Consider the following 25,971-nt stretch of genomic DNA (forward strand, 5'->3'; position numbering starts at 1 on the left):
GAGAGGGACGGCTCAGAGAGGAGCCTGCAGCTTTTGAGTAACTGCCTCCGCGCGGAAAACATCTACCCGACTCAAACTTTTGGATATTTTAAGGGAAACTCACACGTGGGGCCTCTAAACGCGCGGGAGTCATTGGTTTTTTGTTTGATCAAATCAGGCGTTTTCGGAGAACCTTTTCTGGAGATTTGGGATGCTGGTTCCCTGCGCGCTCCGCTCCCTGCTGTGCGTCCTGAGCTGCGCGTGGTGGCTTCACGCGGGACAAGCATCGCGGCTAAAGTCTCCAACTCTGCCCATCCAGTCGGAGAGAGAGCCGCTGGCTTCCAAAGAACTGGAAGGTAAAAGCCTCACACGTTCAGCAAAGCTGGTTGAAATGACGGCGACAGGTTGACGTCAAGCTTGAGCATAACCACCGGAGCTCCGGTGTGTTCTCTGGTCCGGTAATGGATCCGTTATATGACAGAAGCGAGTCCGGTTCTGTGGTCTTCAGCTCTGATTTTCTGATGATTCTCCACCAGCGTGTTTCCCAGCTGTCCCACATCACTGCTGAACAGCCAGACGGTTTAAGGTTTTAATTGACTGAACACACCTGATGCAGGTAATTAGCAGCAAACAGGACCCGGATGTTCGGAAAACATGCAGGATGACAGAATTCCAGGACCAGAGGAGAATGCATTAAACCAGATTTACATGGAATGACCTCAAGAGGGCAGCTGCGAGTGTTACGTATTTTGATGTTGGTGTTGAATGTGTTGTGCTGGCAGCGGGAGTCCAAAACATTTGTGGGGGGCCAGAGCTTTTGTTAAGGAGAATTAAACAGCTTTGACTGTGAAGAGGCAAAATATGAAATATAGATGCTTCATTGCTAATGTATTTTTTCTTTCTTTCTGTATTTCGTTGGTGATGGATTCAGCAGAAAGCATCCAAAAATTTGTCTTCTAAGAAGTTTTAGAGCAAAAATATATAACAGGATTCTCATGATGGTTGAGTATAACACGTCTGGAAACATCCGTCTTCAATCGCTTACTTTTTTAAACTGAACATTCTCCATGAGAACTTTTGTGTTCCTGACTTTTCAGAAGAAAACCTGACAGACGTCTCACTTATCTGTCCATCATCCATCCTCTGATGTGCAGCTAGTTTTGCCTGCAGTGAAAAACACAAACTGACTGAATCAGCTGTTTAGCATTTCTCCCTGTGTGGTGGTGGTGTTGTTGGTGGTGGTGGGGGGAGGGTGTTGATTTATGGATTTAACCAGGCACAAATCACTTTTCTGTTGGGGTGGCCATTGACTGTATACGAGAACTGGACTGAGTGACCGTTCCCCCCTGGCGTTCAAAACAACAGCTATTACAGTATTTTAACTTCTCAGAGTAACCATTCTTGTTCTGCTACATTTTTTTAACATGTTCTTGATAATTCTCTTTTTTTAGTGATATTTTTTTCTGTAGTTCAAGTTATTCAATTTACTAACTGACCAATCAGATGCCTCAATAAAAGTAGGTGGAGCCTGCTGCCCGCCTCATCCAAACGCTCAGAATGCATGACAGATTTTGTGTAGCCCGCTTTCAAGTGGTAGGGGTGTGGCCTTCCAACAAACTGTATTGCATAAAGTGATGACTAAATTGACTTGGTTGGGCTCTCACTCACCGCAGTTCTCTGAGAGGGTCAGGGGGTGGCCAATGAACCCCCCCCCCACACACACACACACACACAAACACACACTCCTGTGCATTTGGCAGACAATTCTCCTTGCTTTTGTGAGACTGTTGGTGTCTCATTGCAGCCTGTAAACGGGCATGGTCATGAATTTATTTTGTTTCTATACATGAAAACTGGGGCAGATGGTTGTTTCTAACTAAAGCCTGTGAGACAGAAACAAAAATCCCAAGTCTGCAAAAAATGACCCACAGATCAGAACATTTTCTCTATAAAAGCTCCTGGGCGCGCATGTTTTGGCTATAGAAAGCCGTAAACGTCTGCATCAGCGAGGGCCTTCAGGTGGGATTCATGTGTAAAAGTCCTTTCCCTTGTTGTGGTTTAAGGTAACAGTTCCCGCGCTTCAGAACAGCGGGAACTCCCTGTTTAACACAGCCTCACACTGTGCAGCTCAACGCTGGAAACTGTAATCAATTGAATTTCCATTACACGCACTGGCTCCTCCGAGATGATGCATTCCAGCAGGGAGAAGTGGCAGGCGGAGCGGACGGCGCTCAGCTTGGCTCCCTGTGACGGTTGCTGAACTGCTGAAGGCATGCAGCCGCTCTAATGAAGGCCTAATGTGAACCAGGCTGACAGCAGCAGCGAGCGGGACCGGCCTTCAAACCCCGTTTATGTCCCACGCACAGCTTACAGGCAGAAATAACTGTTATAGTCCTGCAGGACCTCACTGCTGCACACACTCATTATGCCTGCAGTATAGTAATAATGGCACTAAATGCTGTTTTGATCTGCTGTAACAGAACTCCTTAGCTTTCAGATCAGACCTGAGTGTTTTATGTCTATGGTTGCATTAAACATAATGAAAATGACAATTGCTGTTTTTCACACAAAAAGAGCTTCTTTTAAATCTATTGACTTTTTGACTACTTTGCTAAAAAGCACATATTATCTGCCATTTTGTTGATCTAACAAGTTAGCACTGCAGCCACAGAGCTAATCCTCTCGTGATCCTTGAAAACATGGCAGCGCGGGTTCACACAGCTCTGCTAATTAAACCTAAAACGTCTTCTTTCCTGGGACTCTGATCATTCCTTGTGGGAACGTTTCCTCATCTTCCTCGTCTTTTGCTCTTGGATCATTTAAGTTCGACAGGATGCGGGGCTGAGTGCCACGACTCATGAGGCGTCCAGTGTGTTTCTGTGAACCCCAACATGTCCGGCCGGTGAACCGTGCTGCTTTTGTGTGTTTTCATATGGTCCAGCTGGTGTAGTTTGTCATCAAGTGGTGCAATTTAATGCTTAATTAAAATCCCAGAGTTCTCCTGAAAAGTAGGAACCGAAGTTCAGCCCAAACCACATGTTCCAAGGGAATCTTCTCTTTTTCCTCTGCAATAAATCCTTTACTCCGGAGGCTTTATCTGTTTTTATAATGGATGATTAAAGTGGTCGACTGGTTGGAGGATTTAATTATTGGTCTGTCATCTTTATGTGCAGAATGCTCCTTTGGAGGTCGATCTTATTCTTTGGAAGACACGTGGCACCCGGATCTGGGGGAGCCTTTTGGCGTCATGCACTGTATCCAGTGCTACTGCGAACCCGTAAGTCTTTTATAGATTCACATACGTTCAGCGGCCGGGCTCAGCTTCCTGCTTAGGCTTACTGCACTCTGTTGCTTCCTGTGTTTCTCTGGCAGCAAAAACATCGTCGGGGAAAGAAGTCTGGGAAGGTCAACTGCAAGAATATAAAGCAGGACTGTCCGGACCTGGACTGTGACGATCCCGTCCTGCTGCCAGGGAACTGCTGCAAGAGCTGCCCTAAAGGTAATCCTCTGACTCAAACCTTCACCTCCTGCTCCGGTCTGTTCAACACTTCAGAGTGCAGAAGGGAATGTTCTGGCATGTTTGAATCCTCACTTTCAATTTTTACTAAAGCAGAACACAAATGCAGATGAAACCCTCCAGCTTAGCGTTTTCATCTGTTGATTCTGTATTTTATTTTGTTAAATTCTTTCACTTTTTGTTCAGTTTGAGAAACAGTCATTGGATTTTCAGTGAAGCTGCAAGAAGTGGTTATTTATTTTTAAAATTAAATGTAAAAAATAAAACCCAACCACATATATACAAACACCCACCAACACCAGCTGTTAAAAAAGTGTGTCAGTCAGAGCTCCCCTACTCATGATCACACTCAGGGTGTGTCTTCATTCTGCGTTCCGTTACACACAGGTTGGAGGTTTTTCTGTCTGATGGAATGGAAAGAAAAAATAAAGAACTGCAGAGACTGTGTGTGTGGCGGGGGGGGGTTGGTGTGTGTGTGTAAATGTGTGGATTCCTGTGTGTGTGTGAATGCACATGTGCGTTTGAGTCTCTGTTTGTCAGTGTGTGTGTCTGTTTGTGTGTCTGCATGTGTTTGTCAATATGTGGGTCGTGTGATTGTGTGTGTGTCTTTGCTAGTTTGTGTGTCTATGTGGGCATTTGGGTGTGTGTGTGTGTGAATGCACATTGTTTTTCTGTGCTTGTATTCAAGTATGTGTGTGTTCATGTTTATGCATGTGTTTGTGAGTGCATGCTTGAGTGTGTGTATATTTGTGTTCTTATATGCCTGCATGTGTTGTGTATGTCTCCACATATTAATGTGAATACTTGTGTGTGTGTTTATGTTTGTGTTTGAATGTCTGTTGGTGTGTCAGCTTGTGTGAAGGAAAAGCTTGAGCTTGTTTGTCTGTGTTTTTGGTGTCAGCATATGTGTGTTTGTGTTTATGAAAAGCTTGAGAGTGTGTGTTCGTCTCAGCTTTAGCAGCGCTGCGCCTAGTGTGTTTTTCTAAGTGCCATAAATAAAAAGGTGTGTAGCGGTTTTTCCTGCATTGGAGCAGCTGATGGTTCAGAACTAAGAGGTAAGAGTGACACAGACCAGACCTTAAGAGGTCCAGAATGGAGAACAGGAGTCGGGAGTTTCTAGAAGAATGGAGACATGTTTCTTTATTTTTAGGAGGCAAAGAAAGGAAGCAGATCTTCCTAACAATCTCCTCAGAAAATGCTTACTTAGTTTACCTAAATTAAAAACCCAGTGTGTGATGTTCTTACTCCAGAAGAAGTCAGGGGAGCTCTAATTAGCTGAATGATTCCTCTGCAGGTGTGTATTTGAGTTTCTGTGAGCAGTAAGTCCACATATTACATCAGAACACAGCAATTCAGAAGGAACAGCAGGTCTTTGTAAAAATCGCAGACCTCCTCAGGCTCCTCAGCAGCGTCGGCAGTGAGAACGACAAAGTAGCAGAGCAAAGACGTGTTTGTGATAAATGTCTTTTCTGGACTTCTATCTGGAAGAGCAGCACATTAACCTCCATTTCCAGCTCTGCAGAGTCCGATAGAGAAACTCTCCATCCAGACCTGACTTTTGAAATGTTTGCAGTTTGAACCTCAGTGGAACTTTTCTATCTTCTGGCCCATCAAAAGACTTCTGACCACATTAGATGAAGTGTGACTGAAGGACGCAGCCTAACTGTTGGACATATAACCTCCATCTTTGTCCATTGCTGATTTTGCCACAGCTCATTAAGCACAAATATTTGTTGAGCACTCGAGAACACAATGATTCTTCACATTGATTATGTTGGGTCAAACACACACACACACAAACACACGAATGGTGGAAATGTAAGCAGGTTTACTCCTCTGGGAATTCATGATCTGTGATGTTGTACCATTGACAAACTCTTGCTGCATCTCGTGTGGTTTTATCATTTAATCTTCTATAATCTTGTGTTTTAGATTGATTGTATAGAACTGCATAGAATAATAGTATTTTTTTTTCTGGATCTAGATACCAAGAAACAAAGCGACCCTCTCCTTGATGGCTTTGAGTTCTTGAATGAGAAGAGCAAAGACGATGATCTCCACAAATCCTACAACGACAGGTCTTATCAGAGCTCTGAAGACACAAACCCAGGAGAGAGCCGGACCGGTATGCGACACTCATGTGGATGAACCCTGCTGCTCACGGAAAGGGTTTGTCCACCTATCATTGATGTTCAGGACTCTTCCTGTTCTTCCTCTGCAGATTTTGTAGCGTTGTTGACAGGAGTGACCAACTCATGGCTGCCCAGCTCAAGCGGAGTTGCCAGAGTTCGCTTAACTCTGACCAGGACCAGCTTGACCTTCTCCATCACATATGAGAGGTAAGTTTCTATTTTTCTATTTATTCAGATTTTTTGAATTAACATGATTGATCGGTGACTGAGAGCTCCATACCAGACATTTTCAGCTAACTAAGTCCCTGTTACTAAAGGATGTGGCAGTAAACTGCAGATGCATAATATTCTCCTGACTACCGAAGAAATAACATTTTATTTAGCTAGTTTTTTAAATCCACCAAAACTACAATTGCCAGAGCCCCACCCCTACATATTTGGCATCACTTAAAAGCCCCAAATGTCCTCTGTAGATACCAGAAGGAGTTCATTCAGTAGGATGCAGTACTTATGAGATATTCAGGTTTAGAGATGTCTTGTACACCTCAAACATTTGCATTGCTGGTAGTCAGGAGGCTATGTCAGCTCCAGCTACAACAAAGACCCATTGAGAGTGGGTGTTAAAGCTCCAAACATGAAAATTAAAGATTTTGAGTAGATGTGACTTAAAAAGTTCCATTAGCTGTCACATACTTGTATGAAGTCTGTTCTCTGCATTTGACCCATCCCCTGGGGGCGTGGTGAACTTCAGAAACAGCAACGCTCAGGAACCATTTTGGTGGTTTAATCCCCCAATCCAACCCCTTAATGCTGAATGTCAGGGAGATACTGGGTACCCTTTTTGGAGTCTTTGGTATGACTCGACTGTAGATTTAAACCAGTCTCAGGGTGGACACTCTACCACAAGGCTACTGAGTTGGTTTTAGACATTGAAATGATGAGTTCTGCTGGCAAGAAAGCCTAAAAGTTTTCTTAAAAAAAGGAAAAAAGCTCTATTAAAACACATGAATGAAAACAAATACTTTTTAGTTTTGTTCAACGACACTATTTTTTTCTGTGTAAATAATACTAATGTTAATCTTTTTGCCAAACTGAGTTAATCATGGGTGCTACTAACTGTAACTTGAATTATGTTTGCATCTCTGACTCTGTCTTTTGCAGAATGAGCCGCCCCACTAAGGTGGTCTTCATGGACTCCGATGGGACCACTGCATTTGAATATAAAATCCCCAAAGAGCCGTCAGACATGGTAAGAAGAACCATCTCATCTTCTGGTTGAACATGTGTGAGTTCTAGAAGTCAGAGAAACCAGAACTCATAACTCACTATGTAACAGTAAATAAAAACACACACACATAAACACAGGGAAACTTCTCTTCCTCTTTGTTGCCCAATTCTAAACATTGTAAAGTCAGTCTGATTGCAGTTATTATGAGTTATTATGAGTCACTCGCCTGCTGGCTAAATAAGCGTCTGATTTCAGTCTTCAGCTGTAGGGCTAAGACCTCTCAAACATCACCTGCAAAAATCAGTGAACTGATGGATCCACAGATGTTTTATGGACTGATGTTCACTGGTGTCTCTGCACTTCGTTTCTGACCTGTGCTCAGGGCGGCTGCAGCCCCTGAAACTGGCTTTTGGTTGTTTTTTGATAGATGTTAGCATCGAGTAGAGCAGGACTGCAGAGAAAACACTGAAAGGAAGATGGGGGGGGGGGGGGGGGGGGGGGGGGGGGTTGCTGAGCAGAACATTGGAAGGAAGGAGAATTTTTCACATGTGACATCATGGCCTTGCAGGGAGACAGAGAGCATTGCTAATTAGAATAGAGATTACCCATGAAGCCAAAGTTATGAGGTGCGGGCAAACAGCCACATTTCCTCTCCCGAGTCTGAAGGAGTCGCGGTTTTGAGTTCAAGCCTTGCAGCCAAAACTTGAGAGCAGATTTGATGTTTTCATGTGGTTTGATTTGATTTGATTTGATTTGAGAAGCTGAAAAATCCAAAAACATTTTTTTTGTGGGTAAATGTTCTCAGCAGGACCACAAAAGCACCAAACAGTACCTGCATGTGTGTTCTTCTGTAGATCTGTGGAGTGTGGAAGAACGTGGCCAAGCCTCTCCTGAGACAGCTGCAGTCCGAACAAATGCGCATCAGCATGGCCACGTCTGGGAGTAGAGGGGGAGAACTGGAGGGGAAGGTCATCAAACACAGGGCGCTGTTCGCTGGTGAGTTTGTGCCGTGGATTCATGCAGTGTAAAAGTGTGGGTTTTCTTTGGAAAAAAGACAGACTTTCTGATGATCTGCTCTCGGACTGTGCAGAGACGGTCAGTTCAATCCTGACATCAGAGAAGGAGAACTCTGGAATGGGAGGAATCGCCATGTTGACCTTAAGTGACAGCGAGAACAACCTCCACTTCATCCTCATCATGCAGGGTCTCATCAAGCACAAAGGTGAGAGGAAGAGGAGGACACACTGAGAGGAGAAGTTTTTGATAGAGATGCTGCAGGTCAGGGCTCTACACTCTAACCTTTTTCAGAGGTCACTTTTAAAATCAGATGCTCCAGGAGGATTCACAAATTTCCATTTTTCATCTCATGTAAAGAAAGTTTGTGAAGAAGAAGAAGTAATCCAGAATCTGCTGGTGAACTCCTGACATGGAAACACTTTTGACATTCATTGGAAATATTACAAAGAATTGATGCAGCGCTGCATCTGGAGCAGATGGATTTTCACCACATCAAAACTAAAGCAGAGCAGCAACAGCAAAACATCAAAAATAATGACATTTTGAATGTTTACTAAACGTTACCACATTTGTCCGCCTGCATCTTAACAGCTAAGTTCTGACCCACTTACTTCATAATAAAGCCTTGATTCAAGTTAAGCAAAAACCTTGGATTGATGGTATTTTTTTAGACAAATGTTTAAAGCAAAGCCTGAAAAAAGTCATAATTTCTTCTCTGTTTGTTCCCAGAGCCTGTGATGGTGCCCATCCGGGTCCAGCTGGTCCACCGCCAGCGCGTCCTGAGAGAGATCAGGGCCAATATCACCTCCCATGTGAGTGACAACACGCATGTAGAGAGCTGCAGACAAAATAGTAAAATCCAATTTTTGATGATATTAAAAAAAACAGTTAAATAAAATCAAAAATATATTTTTTGTAACCCCATATGAGATTTTGGATCCCATTCATTTTTTTAAAAAAGTTTCTCCCACTGTGATATCATCATTTTGGGGGTGGTCGTCAATTATGTAAAAAATTCATTTTCACCGGATACAAGGTGTGTGCAAATTTTGGCAAGTTTTTGAGTATGTGACGGGGGTGAAATTTTCACTCATCGACGCAGTAAGAAAGTAATATTGTGTAAACAATCTGCTCCTTCAGTCCAGGACTGCTGCAGGACAGAAATATTCAGGAATCTATTGCCAACTCATTTTCTTAGAGTTTACTTTTTGGGGTTTTTGACTAAGCACAGTCACCCCCCCCCACCACCACCACCACCACACACACACACACAAACCCCCACACACACACACTCATGGGCTCATGGGAACTGATGTGGATTAGTTGCCACATCTTGGTTTTCCGTCATTCCTCTGACCCTGGCTAACCATCCTCAGACACGACAAGAAACAGTGAAAGAGACAAAGAATAGTGTGGGGCAGAACTTTGTCAGGGGGCGGGGCGGGGGGGGGGGGGGGGGGATAACACGAGGAGGGGGATGCACTGCTTACACACACATGTCAATGGTTAGTGGTCTGTATTCTCAGATTTGGGGGGGGGTTGATGAAAGGTGGATCTGTTTCTAATTCTGCCGAGACCTAAAGGCCTGATGCTCCTCGTTGGGCTCCGTGGTTCTATTTCTCCCTCGTTTCCGAGTCTCATTTTCTTCGCCAAATACGAGAAGCCCCTCCCAGTGTGCTGTTTTGGCTGCTGTGAGTTTCTGCTTCATGTATATTTATGTTGAACTCAGGCCTGCAGTCATAAAAGCTACATTTCTTTAACACCCTCATCCGTCTGTCCCAATAACTCAGTCGTCCTCGAAGTCCGCTCCGATCCGTCTGCTTCAAATCAAAGTTCATGAGTTACATCTGTGAACGCAGCTCAATTCCCGCCTGGAGGTACAATTTGGCCATCTCAGTGTCCTTACGTAATATAAATGTTTGTCTTGAACGCTCTTGTCTTGCCGTCATCTTTGTTTAGTGCTGATTCTCTTTGCTTTGAACAAACTCAAAACAGAAAACTCTCATCTGTCTTTAATTTTAAGAGGTTGTTTTGTCGGTCAGTGTTGCACCAATACAAGCTCAGACTTTCTGAAGACAAGTTTTCATCCTTGGCATTAGGAAGGCTTTTTTTTATGGAGAACGTTTTTCTAATGTCAAATTCTTCTGCAGGATCCAGACTTTGCAGAAGTACTGACCAACTTAACCAGCCGGGAACTGTTATTGTTATATCGAGGTCAGCTGGAGATAACCATAGAAACTCAGGGTCAAGACCCCCGGCGGATCTCCGGATTCATCACCAGCAGAAAGTCCTGTGACAGTAAGTGTTTCTGGAGATCTTCTTCATAAAATTTAAAAGCCTGAAACTTCTGAGGCTCCTGAGGATGTGGTTTGTGTCCGTGTTGGCTTATGTTTCTGTGTGTGTGTGTGTGTGGGGGGGGGGGTTGTCCTTCTGATCTGTAAATACTCTGACTTTCTGTCTCTATTCTGTCTTGTCATGTTTATGGACTCCATTTATGACTCAAACACGGACAGCAGAGGAATGCTGTGGTCATTCGGGTCTGAAAACATGAAGACACACGATCTTCTAACAGGAGATCAGCCTGTCTCTTAGATATTCTTGCTGTCAGTTTAAACCTGCACAGCAATGCAGGTGTGCAAAACATTTGCAAAGTCTCACACACGGGTCTGGTCAGGGTCACAGCGTGCTGGTCGCGACTCTTCGCCGCTCTTCCAGAGCGGTGATTAACAGCTCGACGTCATGTGTAAAGAATCTGAGCCCAGCACACAACTCAATCCCATCATGTGTTCCTCTCATCGTGTAGTTTTGGCATTGTTCCTTTTCACGTTTTCAAAGTTCTTTTCTTTATCCTGCATTTTTCCTTCTCCCCCCACTGTTACCCCCCCCCCCCCCCCCCCCCCCCAATCCCCTCATCTCAATCCTCCTTGAGGTTTCCCCGTTCATAAAGGGTTAGCTCATCTTTAAGCTTTCTCTTGGAGAGTTTTATATTGTTGTGCCCAAAAGTCTGCAGGTATAAACCTGAGGAGATGATGTCTTGAAGACGGTCTTTGCCTCATGCTGGAGCTGCCCCATCATCATAACAGAGAGGGGCACGCTTCTGACCTTAACCTGCTTTTGTCTCAGCTATTCAGAGTGTGATGTCCAGCGGAGACACATTGACACCAGGGAAGACGGGAGGTGTGGGATCTGCCATCTTTAACCTCCACAGTAACGGAACGCTGGACTATAAGGTCAGCAGGTCTACTAGATCTGTCAGAGCAGATAACTGACTGAATTTGGAACCTGGAACGAGTGAATGTGACATCACATCTGAAAATGGCTTACCTTATTTTCGCCACTGTAAGACACGCTTAAAAGCCTTTTAAGCCTTTTTTTTTTTTTCAAAAAACGACAGTGCACCTTATGTTCCATAGCACCTTATACATGGATTCATTCTAGATGTACACAAGATAGGACAGGGGTTAAACAATTTTTGAGAGGTACACAGTGCGCTGTCAAAATATTTGTTGTGTCAGATTTTTTTCCTTTTGTGTTACCAACAGAGTAAGGAGTTAGTGTATTCACAAATGTTTGTTTTAGTGGCATCAGTCTTTTTTTATGTGTTGCAAACAAGATTGGGAGTTGCAGGTGTTGTAAATCCACAAACACTTATACATAATTTCAAATATAAACCATTTATATATGGTGCACCTCATAATCCGATGCTCCCAATAGTGTGGAAAATGCCACACTTTTGGCTCCAGCCAAAATAAGTCAATTCAATTGCCATTTGTCCGCGATTCCGACGCCGAAATGTTGGAGCCAGACGTTATCAGTAAGCAGTGATTGATCCGAGTCGAATGCATGATAACACATACAGAACAATAAGAAGAGGATTTTTTTTTATTTCCAAAGAAAAAATGACTGTTATGATAAACATGAGGCTTTTTTTGGACACTTGTTTCACAGAATTTATGTTTGCTGGTGATTTTTGTATTTAATTAGGTTTAATTTGTTTTTTACAGCGTGCTGTGTTGATCTGTTAATGTTTATTGAACAGTTTCACTCAAGATCAGAGAGGAAATTCCTCTGAAATGAACTGTAAAGCTACAAAATTATCAAAAAGGACCAGACTACCATAAATAGGCTGCTTTTCCCAAAGTTTTTCCATTTTATTGAACTATAATTTTTAAACTCCTAAATATCTTTATTTTATCCTTTCAAATTTCTATTTTTAGACCTAAGTTTGATCACAATGAAATGATGAAACCCATCCATGGATTTACTCAGCCTTAACTTCAGCTTAACTTCTTAAGACCTGACATCCACATGCATGGACATCACATTTTGGGTTAAATAGCTGCAGTAGTTAATTCTTCTTAACTGGAGCCCTGTGACTATGTGTGTAAAGGGTTAGCTCAAGTATTAGCTTGGGTTTTAGGGGGTTAAACAGTCTTCAGTATGTCATTCTGTTCCTCAGGTCCAGGTGGCGGGTCTTAGCAGCGAGGTCTTGGGCCTCACCATTGAGCTGAAGCCCCGGCGCAGAAACAAGCGCTCCATCCTTTACGATTTGACCCCAGAGTACAGTAAATCCTCTGGTCAGGCAGAGGGCAGTTGGAGTCCCATGGAGGCTCGATACATCCACATGCTGCTGCAGAACGAGCTCTTCATCAATGTGGCCACGGCACATTACCAGGAGGGGGAGCTCCGTGGGCAGATCAAGGCACTGCCATACAGCGGTCTGGATGTGCCCAGATACGGTTTGTAGTGCCGTCACTCTGCTTCATGTCAGATTTCTTCTGCATGAGTTTAAACACCTTTGAATATGTTTTTTTGTCTCCTTCAGAGCTCCCCACCCCTCTGGCTGGATACTTTGTGTCCCCTCCTGTGAGAACCGGAGCCTCTGGCCACGCCTGGGTGTCGGTAGACAAACAGTGCCATTTGCACTATGAAATAATAGTTGCAGGTCTCAGTAAGACCGATGACAGCACAGTGAACGCCCACCTCCATGGACTGGCTGAGATTAGAGATTTGGAGGACAGCGGCTCTTCACACAAGAGGCTGCTGACAGGTTTCTTTGGCTCCCAGGTAGGTTCCCTGTTTGATGACCACGATAAGTTCAGACTCAACACAGAAACACAAAAGATTCTACATTGACTCCTCAGGCTCAAGGAGTTTTAAAGGACATCAGCGCTGAACTGCTGCAACATCTGGACCAAGGAACAGCCTTCATCCAAGTCATCACTAAGATGAACCCTCAAGGAGAAATACGAGGAAGAGTATGTAAAGCAAAGCCAAATGCAAAACCTTCACGACAACTTTACACTGATTCTGATAAAAAAAAACACACAAAAGGAAACATGAACCCTGCTGTCAATTCAACATGTACCACAAAACCTTTGTGACAGCTTTTGTCTCTAAACTTTTCTTTTTGTTCCATTCTTGAGGTTCATGTCCCGAACAGCTGCAAGTTTGGTGTTGGAGGAGATGGGGAGGAGGCCGAGTTCGGGGACTTCTTTGTGAAGGACCCTGAGGAGATAAAGAAAGACCCCCACACCTGCTTTTTTGAGAACCAGTACCATGCTCACGGTTCCAACTGGACCCCCAACTATGACCCGTGTTTTTCCTGCAGCTGCCAGGTAAAGACAAGGCGCCGATCACGATGCAATAACACATGCTTGTCTCGCGGAGAGCTAAATGTCTCCAAACTCACAGGAAGTGAAAATGATGTCTCCTCTTTGAAAACCACTTTGACCACTCATGATTTGTCGTTTTGTTGTGTCTTCCTGTAGAAGCGGACAGTGATCTGTGACCCGGTCATCTGTCCAGTGCAGACTTGTTCCAGAACCATTCAGCCGGAGGACAAATGCTGCCCAGTCTGTGATGGTAGGAAAATAGCCACTTACTATAACTTTTGCTTTGATTTAAAATTAGTTTTAGTTTATTTTTTATTTGAATAAAATTCTAAAATTAAACAACAAAGTAAAATATTAAATAACAATATCAAAATCCCAAAAGACAATGTAATTTCAACATCATTACTATTATAAGTTGATTTTTATTTGTTTTAAACCAAACATCAACAGTATTTCCCTGCAGCTTACTGTCAAACTGTGGTTAGAGTCACTATGGTTCCTAAGTAAACTGCAGCAGATGGAGGTCAAATGTTCTTTCAGACCCACTGAGGATCTCCTGACTTTTCAGTCAGCATGGAGACCTTCATTGGAGGTTCAAACCATCTTGCTGAGTGAGAATGTGGCTCACCTCAGAGGATGGGTCAAATGTGGACAAGTTTGACAGATTTCGGTTTGCTTCTGTTGTTCTGACTGTAAGAGTCAAGCCCTCGATTGAGTTGACCTGAATGATAGCTGTTTGTCCTTCAGCCAAACAAACGGTGAACTAAATTTTTACATAACATCTGCATTCCTCCTCAGACATTTCCCTCCAGTAGGGAACTTATTACCAGTACATCTGTTAGCTGCACATTTGATAGCTGCACATCTTCCCTCTGATCCTTCCTTTTGGAGGACATTCAGACACAGTACATTTAAATGTGTCGCATTCATCACTCAAGTCTTTCTGTTTTTCTTTTTGACAGATAGGAAGGAGCCTAAAGACATGAAGGCCTTAAAGAAGGTGGAAGAACACCCTGAAGGTAGCTTCTTAGTTAAATAGATTTATTTATTACGGCTGTTTTGTGTTTTGTTTGACATTTCTCTTTTATAATGCATTATCACCCAGAATTTTTGCACACAGACTGACCTCTTAAATCTTGTCTTCCCTGTTTGTTAGGTTGTTACTTTGAAGGAGACCAAACGATGCATGCTCCAGGAACCACCTGGCATCCCTTTGTTCCTCCTTTTGGCTACATTAAATGTGCTGTATGCACATGCAAGGTAAAGAACCATCTAAAATCCTAATGGATGATTAAGGCTAAACTGGAAACACAAAGACGCTAAAACTTTTTTTCCATAGTAAACCTTTAAGCATTCTGTTATCTTTAATCCTCAGGGTTCTACAGGGGAGGTCCACTGTGAGAAGCTGACCTGTCCAGTATTGACTTGCAGCCACCCGGTGAGGCGTAGCCCCTCTGATTGCTGTAAGGAGTGTCCGGAGGAGGAGAGGACACCTGCAGGCCTGCAGCATGGGGACATGATGCAGGGCGACGGCCCGCGCAAGTGCAAATTCGGGAAGAATTATTACCAGAACAGTGACAGCTGGCACCCCTGGGTGCCGCTAGTGGGCGAGATAAGGTGCATCAACTGCTGGTGTGACGTAAGTTTTGTGAAAAGTAAAGATGTTGAAAATATTCCGAAGCATAGCTGGTAGTTATAATATTAACCTAAATGATTTTTGAGCGCACTTTAAGATAAAATGTTTTCATTGAAGCTGTTTTCCATGGCAGTTTCTGGCTTAAGCTGCAAAGCCTCCATTTAGGATTCTGATTACCATCCAACTGTGGTGGAAAAACCCTCCTGATGATTGAGCTGTTGCTGCCCCGCAGTGTTTTCCAACACGTTTTTCTGTTGATTTGATGATTTCTTCAGTAATAAGCGTCCAACAATTGATATTAGCTTTAATGGCTCCGTCTGTTGGCATAATTTCTTTTCTTTTTTTTCCCCATTCCTGCAGCATGGTGTCCCCAAGTGTCAGCGGAAACAGTGTCCCATACTGAGCTGCTCCAACATCACGCGCACCGATGGTTCTTGCTGCCCTAAATGTGCAGGTGAGCAACGCAGACGCCAAGCCACAACATGTGACTTGATCAAAGTTAATCAACAATAGAGTGTTTGGAGATGAAGAAAACATAAATCGGGAGAGAGAAAAAATCCAGCCTAACTGTCTAAAGCAGCCTGGTGTTACAGAAGTCACAGTAGAAAAACAGAAGCAATACCAACAAATTTGAGATGTTTCAGCCTGAGAACATATCTGTGGTCAAATTAGAGCTCACAGGCTGTGTCCAAATTCCCACCCTAATCCCCAACTACTGAAAAACTATATAGTGCGGAACTATGTAATGCCCTGGATTTTAAAAGCAATTCAAACACCATGCTCAAAACTTTTTTTTTTTTGGTCAAATGGCGATCATCAATTTCATAAAGTGAAAATCGAACTGATATTTAAATAAGCTTTGCAAAAATTGTTCTAATGCTATGCATTGTAGCCCATATTTGCCAATGTAGTGAGCATCGATGCACACTGGTTTTTCGCAGAGAGTTCTTGGAAACTTCTAGGGCGCTCGATTTTGGGATTGTAGTTTCGGACAGCTCTACAAAATGGCAAACGCATTATATAGTTCACTATGTAGTGAGTAGTGAAGTAATTCGGACATGGCCACAGTTTCACTAAACTGAAGCTTTAATGAGCTTCCTGGTGTTGAGACATTAGTCAACGTTGACAATAGACTGATCTCTTCCTCACAGATGACAAAGAAGCTGGTCTGATAACGAAGAAAGCACCAGAGAAGGGAAGAAACAGAAGACACTGATCCGTTGGAACTCCTAAGAAGAATACCAAACCTTTCCCACCCTCCTCTTCCTCCTCCTACCATGTGGACCTAATTCACACTGGGAGCTCCCATCCCATGCCAGACACCCACCCTCTTATCAGCTTCAAGATTGTAATAAAGATGGAAGAAAAGGAACATGAAAACGGAGAAACAAGGTGGATCAACCAAGCGTTCCTCTTTGCTGCCTCTGCTTAAGGTTCCACAAGAGAAGCTGTAGATTCCTGTCAGTCTTGGAGCAGGATTTGAAGCCAGCTGGATTTGGAAGACTTTGGGAAGACTGTGCGTCGTCTTCCATTGACAGAGCTCGTCTTTGAGGCAGAGCTGCTGGAGCGCAAACTGGACACAGCGGCAAAAGTATGATTGAGCGCAGATGAAGAGTCATGAGTCATAACATTAGATAGTTTTCTTCAGCTGTCCGTTTCAGCAAACATGACATCAGCCCGTTTCAGGGCGTTTGGTAGAATTTTCTTTGGCTGATGGATGTTTGTCTGGACTCTGCGACAGACTGGCGACCTGTCCAGGATGTCCCCTCCCTTCGCCCACAAGTGGCCGGATAGGCTCCAGCAGCCCTGTGACACCGAAAGGGACAAAACAGAAGAAATGAATGAATGAATGAATGAATGAATGAATGAATGAATGAATGAATGAATGAATGAATGAATGAATGAATGAATGTTTGTCTGGACTTTCAGATGAATAAATCTATCTACTGTAGTGGTCGGTGAATGTAAATTTGTGGGCTGTTTTTGTGCATTTTTGGGCTGTTTTCTTTGAAACTCCTGTACATAAAGAATTTTCCAACTTTGTTCGGTTTGTATCTTTTTTAACGACAATGTGTTTTTTTTCTCTTTGTTTTCTCTGTGCAGAATATTAAGTTGGTCTGTTGTTTTCTTTTGTTTTTTTTTTTTTTGTATTTATTGAGCTGTGTGAAAACCAAATAAAAAAGATGCTGCATAAACAAGAAATGAGCTTATCTTGATGCTATCATGTTACCTCAAAGGATGCTTGTAACTTTTGTTCTAAATCCTTCTTTCAATCTTTTTACTTTACCCCTCAGTTTTTCCTAAATGGAAGCACAATGAAACTTTTCTTTTTATAATTGTATTTAGTACAATTCTTTTACATTTTACTGCTTTTGTTGCTCAATCCCTAAACTGCTTCTGTGTTTTCTTGACTTTCCCTGTCATCCTTGATCTCCAACCCCCTTTTTCTGTGACTTCTTATTTTTGGCTTCCTGTTTCTGGTTTTATATCAAAAACAGAATTGTTTCTTTTCATTTCCTCTGTTTCTATCAGCACGTGTGTTAAGTAGTTTGTCTTTCACATGCTCTACATTTACATATATGTATGCACATGCACGCAGACAGAAAAACACACAAATACGTTCACAGATGTACATGTGTGCAAACGTGATCTGGGAACAAACCCTGTCAAATTAAGAGTGGATTTCTCCCACTACCGGTAAATGCAAACATATCTGTAGTCGCGCTGTTGCCCTCTGCTGGAGAGGGCTCGTAACTGCACCAAACCATCATCATGCTGACCTCCAGTGAGTCCAGGTGGTATTTGTGTGGCAGCTGGAGGTTCCCTGATCTTTGCTTTTGACCTCCTGTTTTCTCTGAGCACGTTGTTGGGAATCCTTTAAAGAAATTATTTTTGTTTCCAAATGTTAGGGTTTAGGATTGTCAAACATTATTGCAATAAAGTCTGTGTTGGGACATGCCCAGTGGGATATGCCCGGAACACCTCCCCAGGGAGGCGTCCAGGAGGCATCCGGACTAGATGCCCGAGCCACCTCAACTGGCTCCTTTCGATGTGGAGGAGAAGCGGTTCTACTACGAGCTCTCCACGGGTGACCAAGCTTCTCACCCTACAGGAGCGCCCAGCCACCCTATGGAGGAAACTCATTTCAGCCACTTGTACTCGGGACCTTGTTCTTTTGGTAGGTTAGTATTGGAACGAAGATTGACCGGTAAATTGAGACCTTTGCTTTTTGGCTCAGCTCTCTTTTCACCACAACGGACTGATACAGCGACCGCATAACTACGGACGCTGCTCTGATCCGCCTGTCAATCTCATGCTCCGGTCTTCCTTCACTCGTGAACAAGACCCAAGATATTTAAACTCCTCCACCTGGGGCAGGGACACTCCACCCACTGAGAGATGGCAAACTACTTTTCTCCGGCGGAGAACCATGGCCTCGGATTTAGCGTGCTGACCATCATCCCAGCCACTTCACACTTGGCCGCAAAGCGCCCCAATGCACGCTGGAGGTTCTGGCTCGATGAAGCCAACAAGACAACATCATCTGCGAAGAGCAGAGAGGAAAGCCTTTGGTCCCCTTACCAGACCCCAGGTGTCAGAGATTCTGACACCCCTGGCCCAAATGCTGAAATAGGTATAAAAATGTGATCAAACTGTAAACTTTACAAACTTCTGGAACACTCTATGGTATAAAGAAAGTTTGTCTCGATACACGCAGTTTACAGTGATTCTTTTCAGAAAATTGTATTTATGGAAATGAATCTGAAATGGTTCCAATAACAGAATCAGTTTGTAGGACCCGACTGTTTTATTTTTCAATTTCTGCTGAGATCAGATTTTTCCAAACCCAGAACTTAACAGTAATGATTCACTGTAAAGGGTCTCAATGGATCTGCAACAGCTCTTTTGCAACCGAAATTTATCAAAGTGTTCTGGAAGGACTGACTGGAAGGAGGTAGGAGCCCTATTAATATTTAATCAGTGCTGCCCTCTGCTGGGAGCAGCTAAAGTGACATTTTCACACTTTTTAAATGCACCCTTCATAAAGCAGTTCATCCTACTTGATATTATTAAACTCTATTATTTCCTGCTCCACTGACGTGGTTGATGTCTTTTACTGGAGGCTACAGCAGGTTGAAGAACGCAGATCCTGAACTCCAAGATAGAGACAGAAGCTGCAGCTTCTAACAAACATTTGATTGTAATTTCTTTTGTTGGGGAAAAAGCTCCAAGGACAAAGATGAAAGTAAAGAACCAAAAGTTTTTCATTCATGACCAAACAGTCCAAAAAAAACTTTGATCTGTCTTTTATTTCAGGGTTCTTTTGTTCTGAGCATCTGCACTTCTGACAGGCAGCTTTGCTGACATGTTGTTAAGGTGACCTCTGCTGTGTGAACACATTATGAAGTGTTTTTCAAGACAATGTTGGTACTTTATGGATCATCCCCAGAATCAAAAGCTAAATACATCTCTCCAACGTTATAGAAAAAAAGCTCCTTGTTTTTATGTCACATAAGTGGAGCAATTTATAAAATTTAAAAAATGTTTTTCCAGATTAGAAAAGCCACAGACATCTTCAGTGTAATAGCAGACATAAAAACAGTATTCATATCTAGGGGTAATCACACTTGAAAAACTTTCCCTCCCCCTCTCTGTGATGGGGAGGGAAAGCCCCAGAGGGTCCCAGCGAGCCAGCCCCCAGGTCCGTCCTACCCATGCACTCACGCACACATACTCACAATCATCTGGTTACCCTCCCTCCCCCCGCCGCCACGCAGTAACCCCCCCCAGCCGGCCGCCCCCCCAGCGCCGTATGCCCGACCATTCCCGCAGCTGACAGGATACCCATAAGCCCGGCCGCCCTGAGAGGACCAGGCGGGTGAAGACCGACCGCCCCCCCCCCGACCCCACCCATGTGTGGAGGTGTGGGAGTGCTGTGTGTGTGCTGCAGGTAAAATAGAAGGTCCCCAGTGTGGGGGGCTCCACCGCTGCCAAGCCGCCTAACTCATTTTTTTGCCAATTTGAGATATTGGCCTAACTCTACTGTGAGTGGTGAAAAAAAGGTGTTTTTTCTTCTTTTCAAAAAACCTTAAAAAATGAGTTAGGCAGATATGCTATTAGGCTGACGTTATACCTGCTCATTTATTTGCAGGGTCACAGGGATGCTGGAGCCTATCCAGCTGCTGCAGGGGGAAGGCGGGCTTCATCCTGGATGGTTTACTTGTTTTTTTAAAGGTATTGGTTCTCATATAAAACTAAATAAAAAAAGATTTGCAGTGTTAAAAAAGGGATTGCATTTCCTCATCAACTCATTGATCTAACAGAGTTTCATGTTTTCTGCTCATGAGCGTCTACAGAAACGACATGCCAGCTCTGCAGACGTGCTGCTGAAGAAACAAAGACGTCTCGTCTGGATTACATCACTGCCCCAAAGAAAAGCTACAACACGACGGTCAGCTGAAAGGAGGTCTAAGGTCAGATCTGGTTTGAGAACGAACAAACGAATGAATGCACGTATATTTTATCTTGTGCCAGGAGACAACATGGTCTAACATTTTACCTTTTTTCTTTAGGCATTTTAATTAAGTAAATAATTAGTTTGAATTGTTTACATTGATGCTGATATGTTTCTTAAACTACCAAATACATTTAGGTTGTACTGTATATTAACAACTTATAGCAAAGGATTTTTTATTTCTCCCATGAGTCCTGCTAAATGAGTTCACAAACTGCTGAGTCAGCTAAAGAATAAATCTGAAGAAACTTGTTTTTGGTGAAAAAGTCTCCTCATTTGCACCCTGATAGAAAAAAAGCATCTTCTTTACTTTATTATGAGAAAAGATAACAGAAAATAACAAATGGAGTAAAGTTCTAAGTACTGAGCTGCAATGTTCCTGCAGATTTTAGCAAGTCCCTGGTCTTTTGAAACACAGTCACAAGTATAAGCAAAACATTGTGTGGAAAGTCTTGCATCTCTTCTATTTCACATTTTGATTCAGTGTTTAACCTAAACTAAAATTTTGAGTGTGTGTTTGTGTAAATGTCTGTGTATTTTGTGCATAGGTGTGTGTGTTTCGTGTAGATGTGTGTTTTCTTAAAGTGTCTCCTGTCTCTTCTTGGCAGCATTTCTCTTCATCCTATTAAACAGAAACATCAGTTGATTTTCCGTCCAGCACCCTTCTCCTCTGTTTACCCTTGAGTCCTCACCCACACAACCCAACATTACACAAATAGACAGGGGCAGAAAGTGATGATATGGCAGATGGTGGTGGGGGTGGAGGCTCTCTGAAGCTGCATAACATCCTTTGTTTCAACTTTATGTCCAGAAAAACTTCAGTTTGGGTCTTTTTTATTTATTTTTTTATTTTAGTAAATCAGGCTAAAAGTTTTCTTTTTGTTTTTGTTCTGCCTAACTTATGATAAATGAGTCTCATGAGTAGCCTACATGCACACGCGTGTACATCCCCACACGTGTGCATACGCTCACAGAGTTCTTACCTGGATTTACAAGTTTAATTGACACAAATATTTTTAAATCAAAAGCAGTTTTAACAGTAATTTAAATGAACAGAGTCAAAACGTTTTCGTTTTTTGTTCAGATGTGGAGGACTGGGTTCTGGCAGCTCTCTTAAACCTGGTAAAGTCTGTTTGGAAAAGCTGAATATGACGACAGGTGAGAAGGATGCAGGACAGCAGGCAGCAGCAGGGAGGAGGAGGAGCCTGACAGTCATCTTGCAGCCAGAATGTGGTGGACCATCAGAGCTTCTCTTTCATTGGTATTGCTGAATAAAAACGAGTCACAGATGTGTCCAGGTGTCTAAGAGGAGAAGATGAAAGCTGATAATTTCAGTTATGATGTCACTACAGCTCGGAACATCTGGGCTTCATTAAGGATTGAAACCTGAGACATTAAGCCCTGGTCAAACATAGGATTCTGGAGGTTCGAGGGACACGGATAGTTCTGGTTCAGGATGATGATCTCAGCCTCCACGATTGGGGAGTTAATGAGTGGAACCGGAGAATGGTTCATTTCTGGGAGCAGCAAATTACTTTATTGACTTTTCAAAGCTCCCTGTTGTCTGCAGGGTGGATGTCAGAGCCAAGCCGCATGAATGAATGAGAACATCTCCTGATGTCCACCTGCAGTGTTTCTGCACAGCTGACAATTATTTATTAAGGTCTCCCTATTTAAAAAAACACATGGCGTCTCCATAATTCAGGATCCTCATTTGGTATTGGATGGATTCTAACTGCATCAGGTTGATCACCTGGGCGTTCCCAGAACAGTCCTGCTTTATCCTGCAGGTCCAGAGCATTTACATCAGTATGATGACGGACCACATGTCTACATCTGACCCCCACCAAACACATTGGTTTAGAAAGAAGTCCATTGAGATCTAAATATGAGGGCAAGGCTGGAATACACACCATGTTGTTGAGATTCTTCTATTGTTGACTTTTCAGCAAAATCACAAATTCTCTTCCAAACTAGGATGAAAGTTAGAGTTTGGATGAAATCTTGAACCTCAAAAAACCCCAAATCCTTTTGTGTGACATTACTTTTTTGGAGAAATAGCTTCTTTAAGACAAACTCTAGGCTACAACACCATGATTTATTTTAGTTTTTAGAATAAGTACAGATAAATTCAGTTCAGAGGCTCTAAATCCCAGTCTGCATGCTTGCAGCTCCTCCTGTCACAAGACTCAAAAAATATTATTTTATCTGTCTGTGTTAGGAATCTAATTTCTTCTTTTTCATACTCTGTTATAATTTCTGATGTAATAGCACTAGAGCTTTTACTTTTTGTACATTGTATGATAACAAAGCATCAAACCAAAGTATGTCAAATGCGTAAACCGCCGTGAACAGAAAGGATTCTGGGATATTCTGGATACAGAGTGTTGGTGAGTGAAATGTCTGAGGAGCTGCAAGACCTGATCTCTGAACTATAAAGACAGTGTAACAAAAACAGAACATTAGCAAACAAACAAGCAAGTGTGCAGATGAAATGATCTAAAGTTGGGAATGTTGGCACATAAAACAATCTGGGGTCAAATGAGGACAGCAGTGTCAGTCCAGAGAATGGAGACAGTGGAAACTGCATTGTTATGCGTTGAATTGACAGCCTGTTGCAGTGCAGACAGATGCAGTGATCCACTGCTGCTGCTGCTGATGTTGTTATCTTCATCATGTTTGTCACTTTTATTAGACTTTGGATCCTGCACTTAAACACTTGACACCAATGAGAGTCATTAGCTTCACCCTCCTTGGTGTGATTTATGGTTATGGCCGTGCTAAGCTGTTTATAGCAGCCCCCACCTAAACCACAGACCTGTAACAAGGAGCCCCCCCTGGAGAGGGGCATCAATCAGGAGGCAATCCGCCAGCCTGTTTGTTGTATAGGGGGAGGGAGCATCCCATGATCACATTAACAATCACATGTAACACAGATGTATCATTTATTTGGTACAATAAGATGACAAACATAAACACTGCTTTTAATTGTTAATTACATAGTTGTTTTAAAAGTCCCACTCTGGTCATCTTTTGGTATATTTTCAAAGCATTCCGAGTGGTCTCTTAATGATGATTATGCAATTTTTTTTTTTTTTGCATAAATCAAAAAATCTGTGTCATTTTCTAGGACGTAGTTTCTGCAGAGCGGCAGTAGTTCCTTACAAATTGACCTCTGAGTTGTGGCTGGGACTGTTGGCGTGGAGTAACCCTGTCCCCCTTCCCCTGAGAGCTCTCTGTTTAAATGCTCTCCCACCACACCCCCAACCTAACATTAGCAATGCAACACAATTGCAAACAATCTAGGAGCTATCCAGCCGTGCAGTTTTGTACCAGATGCCAGCTTAGACGAGCAAAACTAAGATCTATCTGACGACAAGTGAGTGCATCAGAATGGAGCGGAGCAGGGAGATTGTGATCCGCTTAGCCTATTTTTTACATTACAAATATGCAGGGTTTTTTTTTTAAGTGTCTGCTCCTGATTTACAATGATGTGAATAAAGAAATACTCAGAAACTCAATTTTCAGCTTAATTTTCTTTATTTATGTCCTCCTTAATGAAGGGGGAGTATCCTGATTTTCTGATCTCCTTTGTGTTTTAGGTGCTTTGATCAAACCTCATGTTTGTGTCTCTGTGTGTTCAGTTGGCTGTAGGTTAGTGAAAAGTTTGTCTGTTTACGGTCTTGTCGATCTCTTATCTTTATGCACACTTTACGGTGAGTCCTGATTCTCTCTTTGCTTTTTGGGGGGTAAAGTAAAACTCATTTTCTGTTGAAAATTTTCTTAACAGAAATCTTTTAAGTAAATTATTTTACAAGTTTTGAGCTCTACAGATTGAAATGTACTTTTAGGAATAATTATCAGGGAAGATAAATTGTATGTTGGTGTTCATGTGAGAACTACATGAATTTCATTAACTTCTAGCGGATCTGGAACCATCCATGGGTGATATTGACTATTTTGGTTTAACTAAAGTGTAAATATGAGGCTGTGACACAACCAAACCTCCACTTCTGCTGTCAGGGATTGAGGTGATGTTTGACCCCAAAACAGAAGACCAAAACTTTATTTAACCCTTGTGCTATCTTAGATGACCCCATCCTTACATTGACATGTTCTCCCTACCATGACAAAGGTGGATAAAGGTGGAAAGATTTCATGTAATCCATGGACACCAGTGAAGATCGCAAATCATTGAAGATAAAAGGTTCAGAGCACTGTCTAGTGGGTCTAAATGACCCAACTCCCAACGTTAAAGTGCCTAGGATAGCACAAGGGTTACAACATAAACAAAAACACAAAAATCAAAACTAAAAAAGCAAACAAACCCACGACTTACTAAGGACGAGAGGATCTGCAGTGAGGAGCTGAGAAGGACTTAACAGCCGAAACAGAAACAGCTGTGGAGAGTAACAGATGAAACCAAAGATCCGTGTGATGACAAAACACACACCCCTCCCACCCACCCACACTTCATGCAAATCCACAGGAGTCCATCAGAAAACACAAGGCTGAAACTTTTCTATACAAAAAATGTTCAACCATTTGATGAGATCTGTCACTTTTCCAGCTCCTGAAGATTCCTGAGAAAGTTGTGATCCCAAATTTGAGATCTGAAAGGAATTAAATGCATCTTTTACTATCTGAGTGCAGCAGCAGAAGGAATTCTGTTCAAATGAAATCAATTTAGATGCAGAACTCCACAGATGATGGTTTCCACACAGCCTCACAACCCCCCACTTCAGAAGAGTCTGATCATGGGCAGATGATCTGCATCATCTGCCCAAGATCTGGAGGAACAGACTGTTTTCTGTTGCTGATTGTGGCGGGGATGAGGGGGGGATAGAGAGGCGTTTTCTGATGCGTCAAATGCTGCGCTACAGATAGTTCCACAAGTTAGCAAGTGGATGGAAATGTGTTGTTGACTGGATAATTGTGAGCAAGTAAAATCATTTTTGGCTGGATGTCAGCGCCCCCACCTCCTGACTAAAAAGACCCCCCCTTACACACACACACCACCACCACACACGCACACACTCACGTTCCCACAGGTTGCCTCTTCTCCGCTGTCCTCCTTCCTCCGTAGGCAGAGCCGCAGTCTCTAAAACATCTGGATTTGCGGTGAGAGTCCGCGTGCTGGATGGTGCGTGAGTGTGGCGGGATCACGCGCTGCTCCAGCGGCAGCACCCGCATTGCAACACAGTGGCGATGCAACATCTGCTGCTGGATGACTGAGGAGCATCTCCGCTGTCCTCCGCTTGCAGCTCCGCGCGGGTCTCCGCTATGCGCTTGAGTCCCCATCCTCCTGACAGGGGTTGGGGGTTGATTTCTG

General features: G+C 43.0%; 1 protein-coding gene and 1 long non-coding RNA gene across 2 annotated transcripts; one reads left to right on the forward strand and one right to left on the reverse strand.

The window, feature by feature from the left end:
* Window positions 1-17,326, forward strand: chrd (chordin). The gene is made up of 21 exons (XM_023961777.2): window positions 1-335; window positions 3,153-3,256; window positions 3,352-3,478; window positions 5,481-5,621; window positions 5,718-5,835; window positions 6,790-6,877; window positions 7,711-7,852; window positions 7,947-8,078; window positions 8,603-8,685; window positions 10,024-10,171; window positions 10,997-11,103; window positions 12,333-12,612; window positions 12,699-12,940; window positions 13,018-13,131; window positions 13,300-13,491; window positions 13,645-13,738; window positions 14,451-14,507; window positions 14,645-14,748; window positions 14,864-15,127; window positions 15,485-15,578; window positions 16,276-17,326. Exons 1-21 carry the CDS (start codon window positions 191-193, stop codon window positions 16,338-16,340), a joined length of 2,841 nt encoding a protein of 946 aa, XP_023817545.1. The 5' UTR covers window positions 1-190; the 3' UTR covers window positions 16,341-17,326.
* On the reverse strand, window positions 16,791-25,807 carry LOC144996835 (uncharacterized). Its single transcript, XR_013659636.1, has 3 exons — window positions 25,681-25,807; window positions 24,979-25,039; window positions 16,791-16,930 (listed from the first exon to the last, which is right to left on the reverse strand). It is a non-coding gene; the product is annotated as an uncharacterized LOC144996835 (long non-coding RNA).
* Window positions 25,808-25,971: the final 164 nt, after the last annotated feature.

Source organism: Oryzias latipes, chromosome 13, assembly GCF_053564925.1.
Source record: "Oryzias latipes strain Hd-rR chromosome 13, Olatipes_Hd-rR_3.1".
In the NCBI taxonomy this organism is placed as follows: domain Eukaryota; kingdom Metazoa; phylum Chordata; class Actinopteri; order Beloniformes; family Adrianichthyidae; genus Oryzias; species Oryzias latipes.

Excerpts from the sequence above, each read along its gene's own strand:
- chrd (XM_023961777.2), top strand. The coding sequence starts at position 191 with ATGCTGGTTCCCTGCGCGCTCCGCTCCCTGCTGTGCGTCCTGAGCTGC. Across the intron at positions 13,132-13,299 it reads AAGGAGAAATACGAGGAAGA|GTTCATGTCCCGAACAGCTG; the intron begins GTATGTAAAGCA and ends TCCATTCTTGAG. Across the intron at positions 13,739-14,450 it reads ATGCTGCCCAGTCTGTGATG|ATAGGAAGGAGCCTAAAGAC; the intron begins GTAGGAAAATAG and ends TCTTTTTGACAG.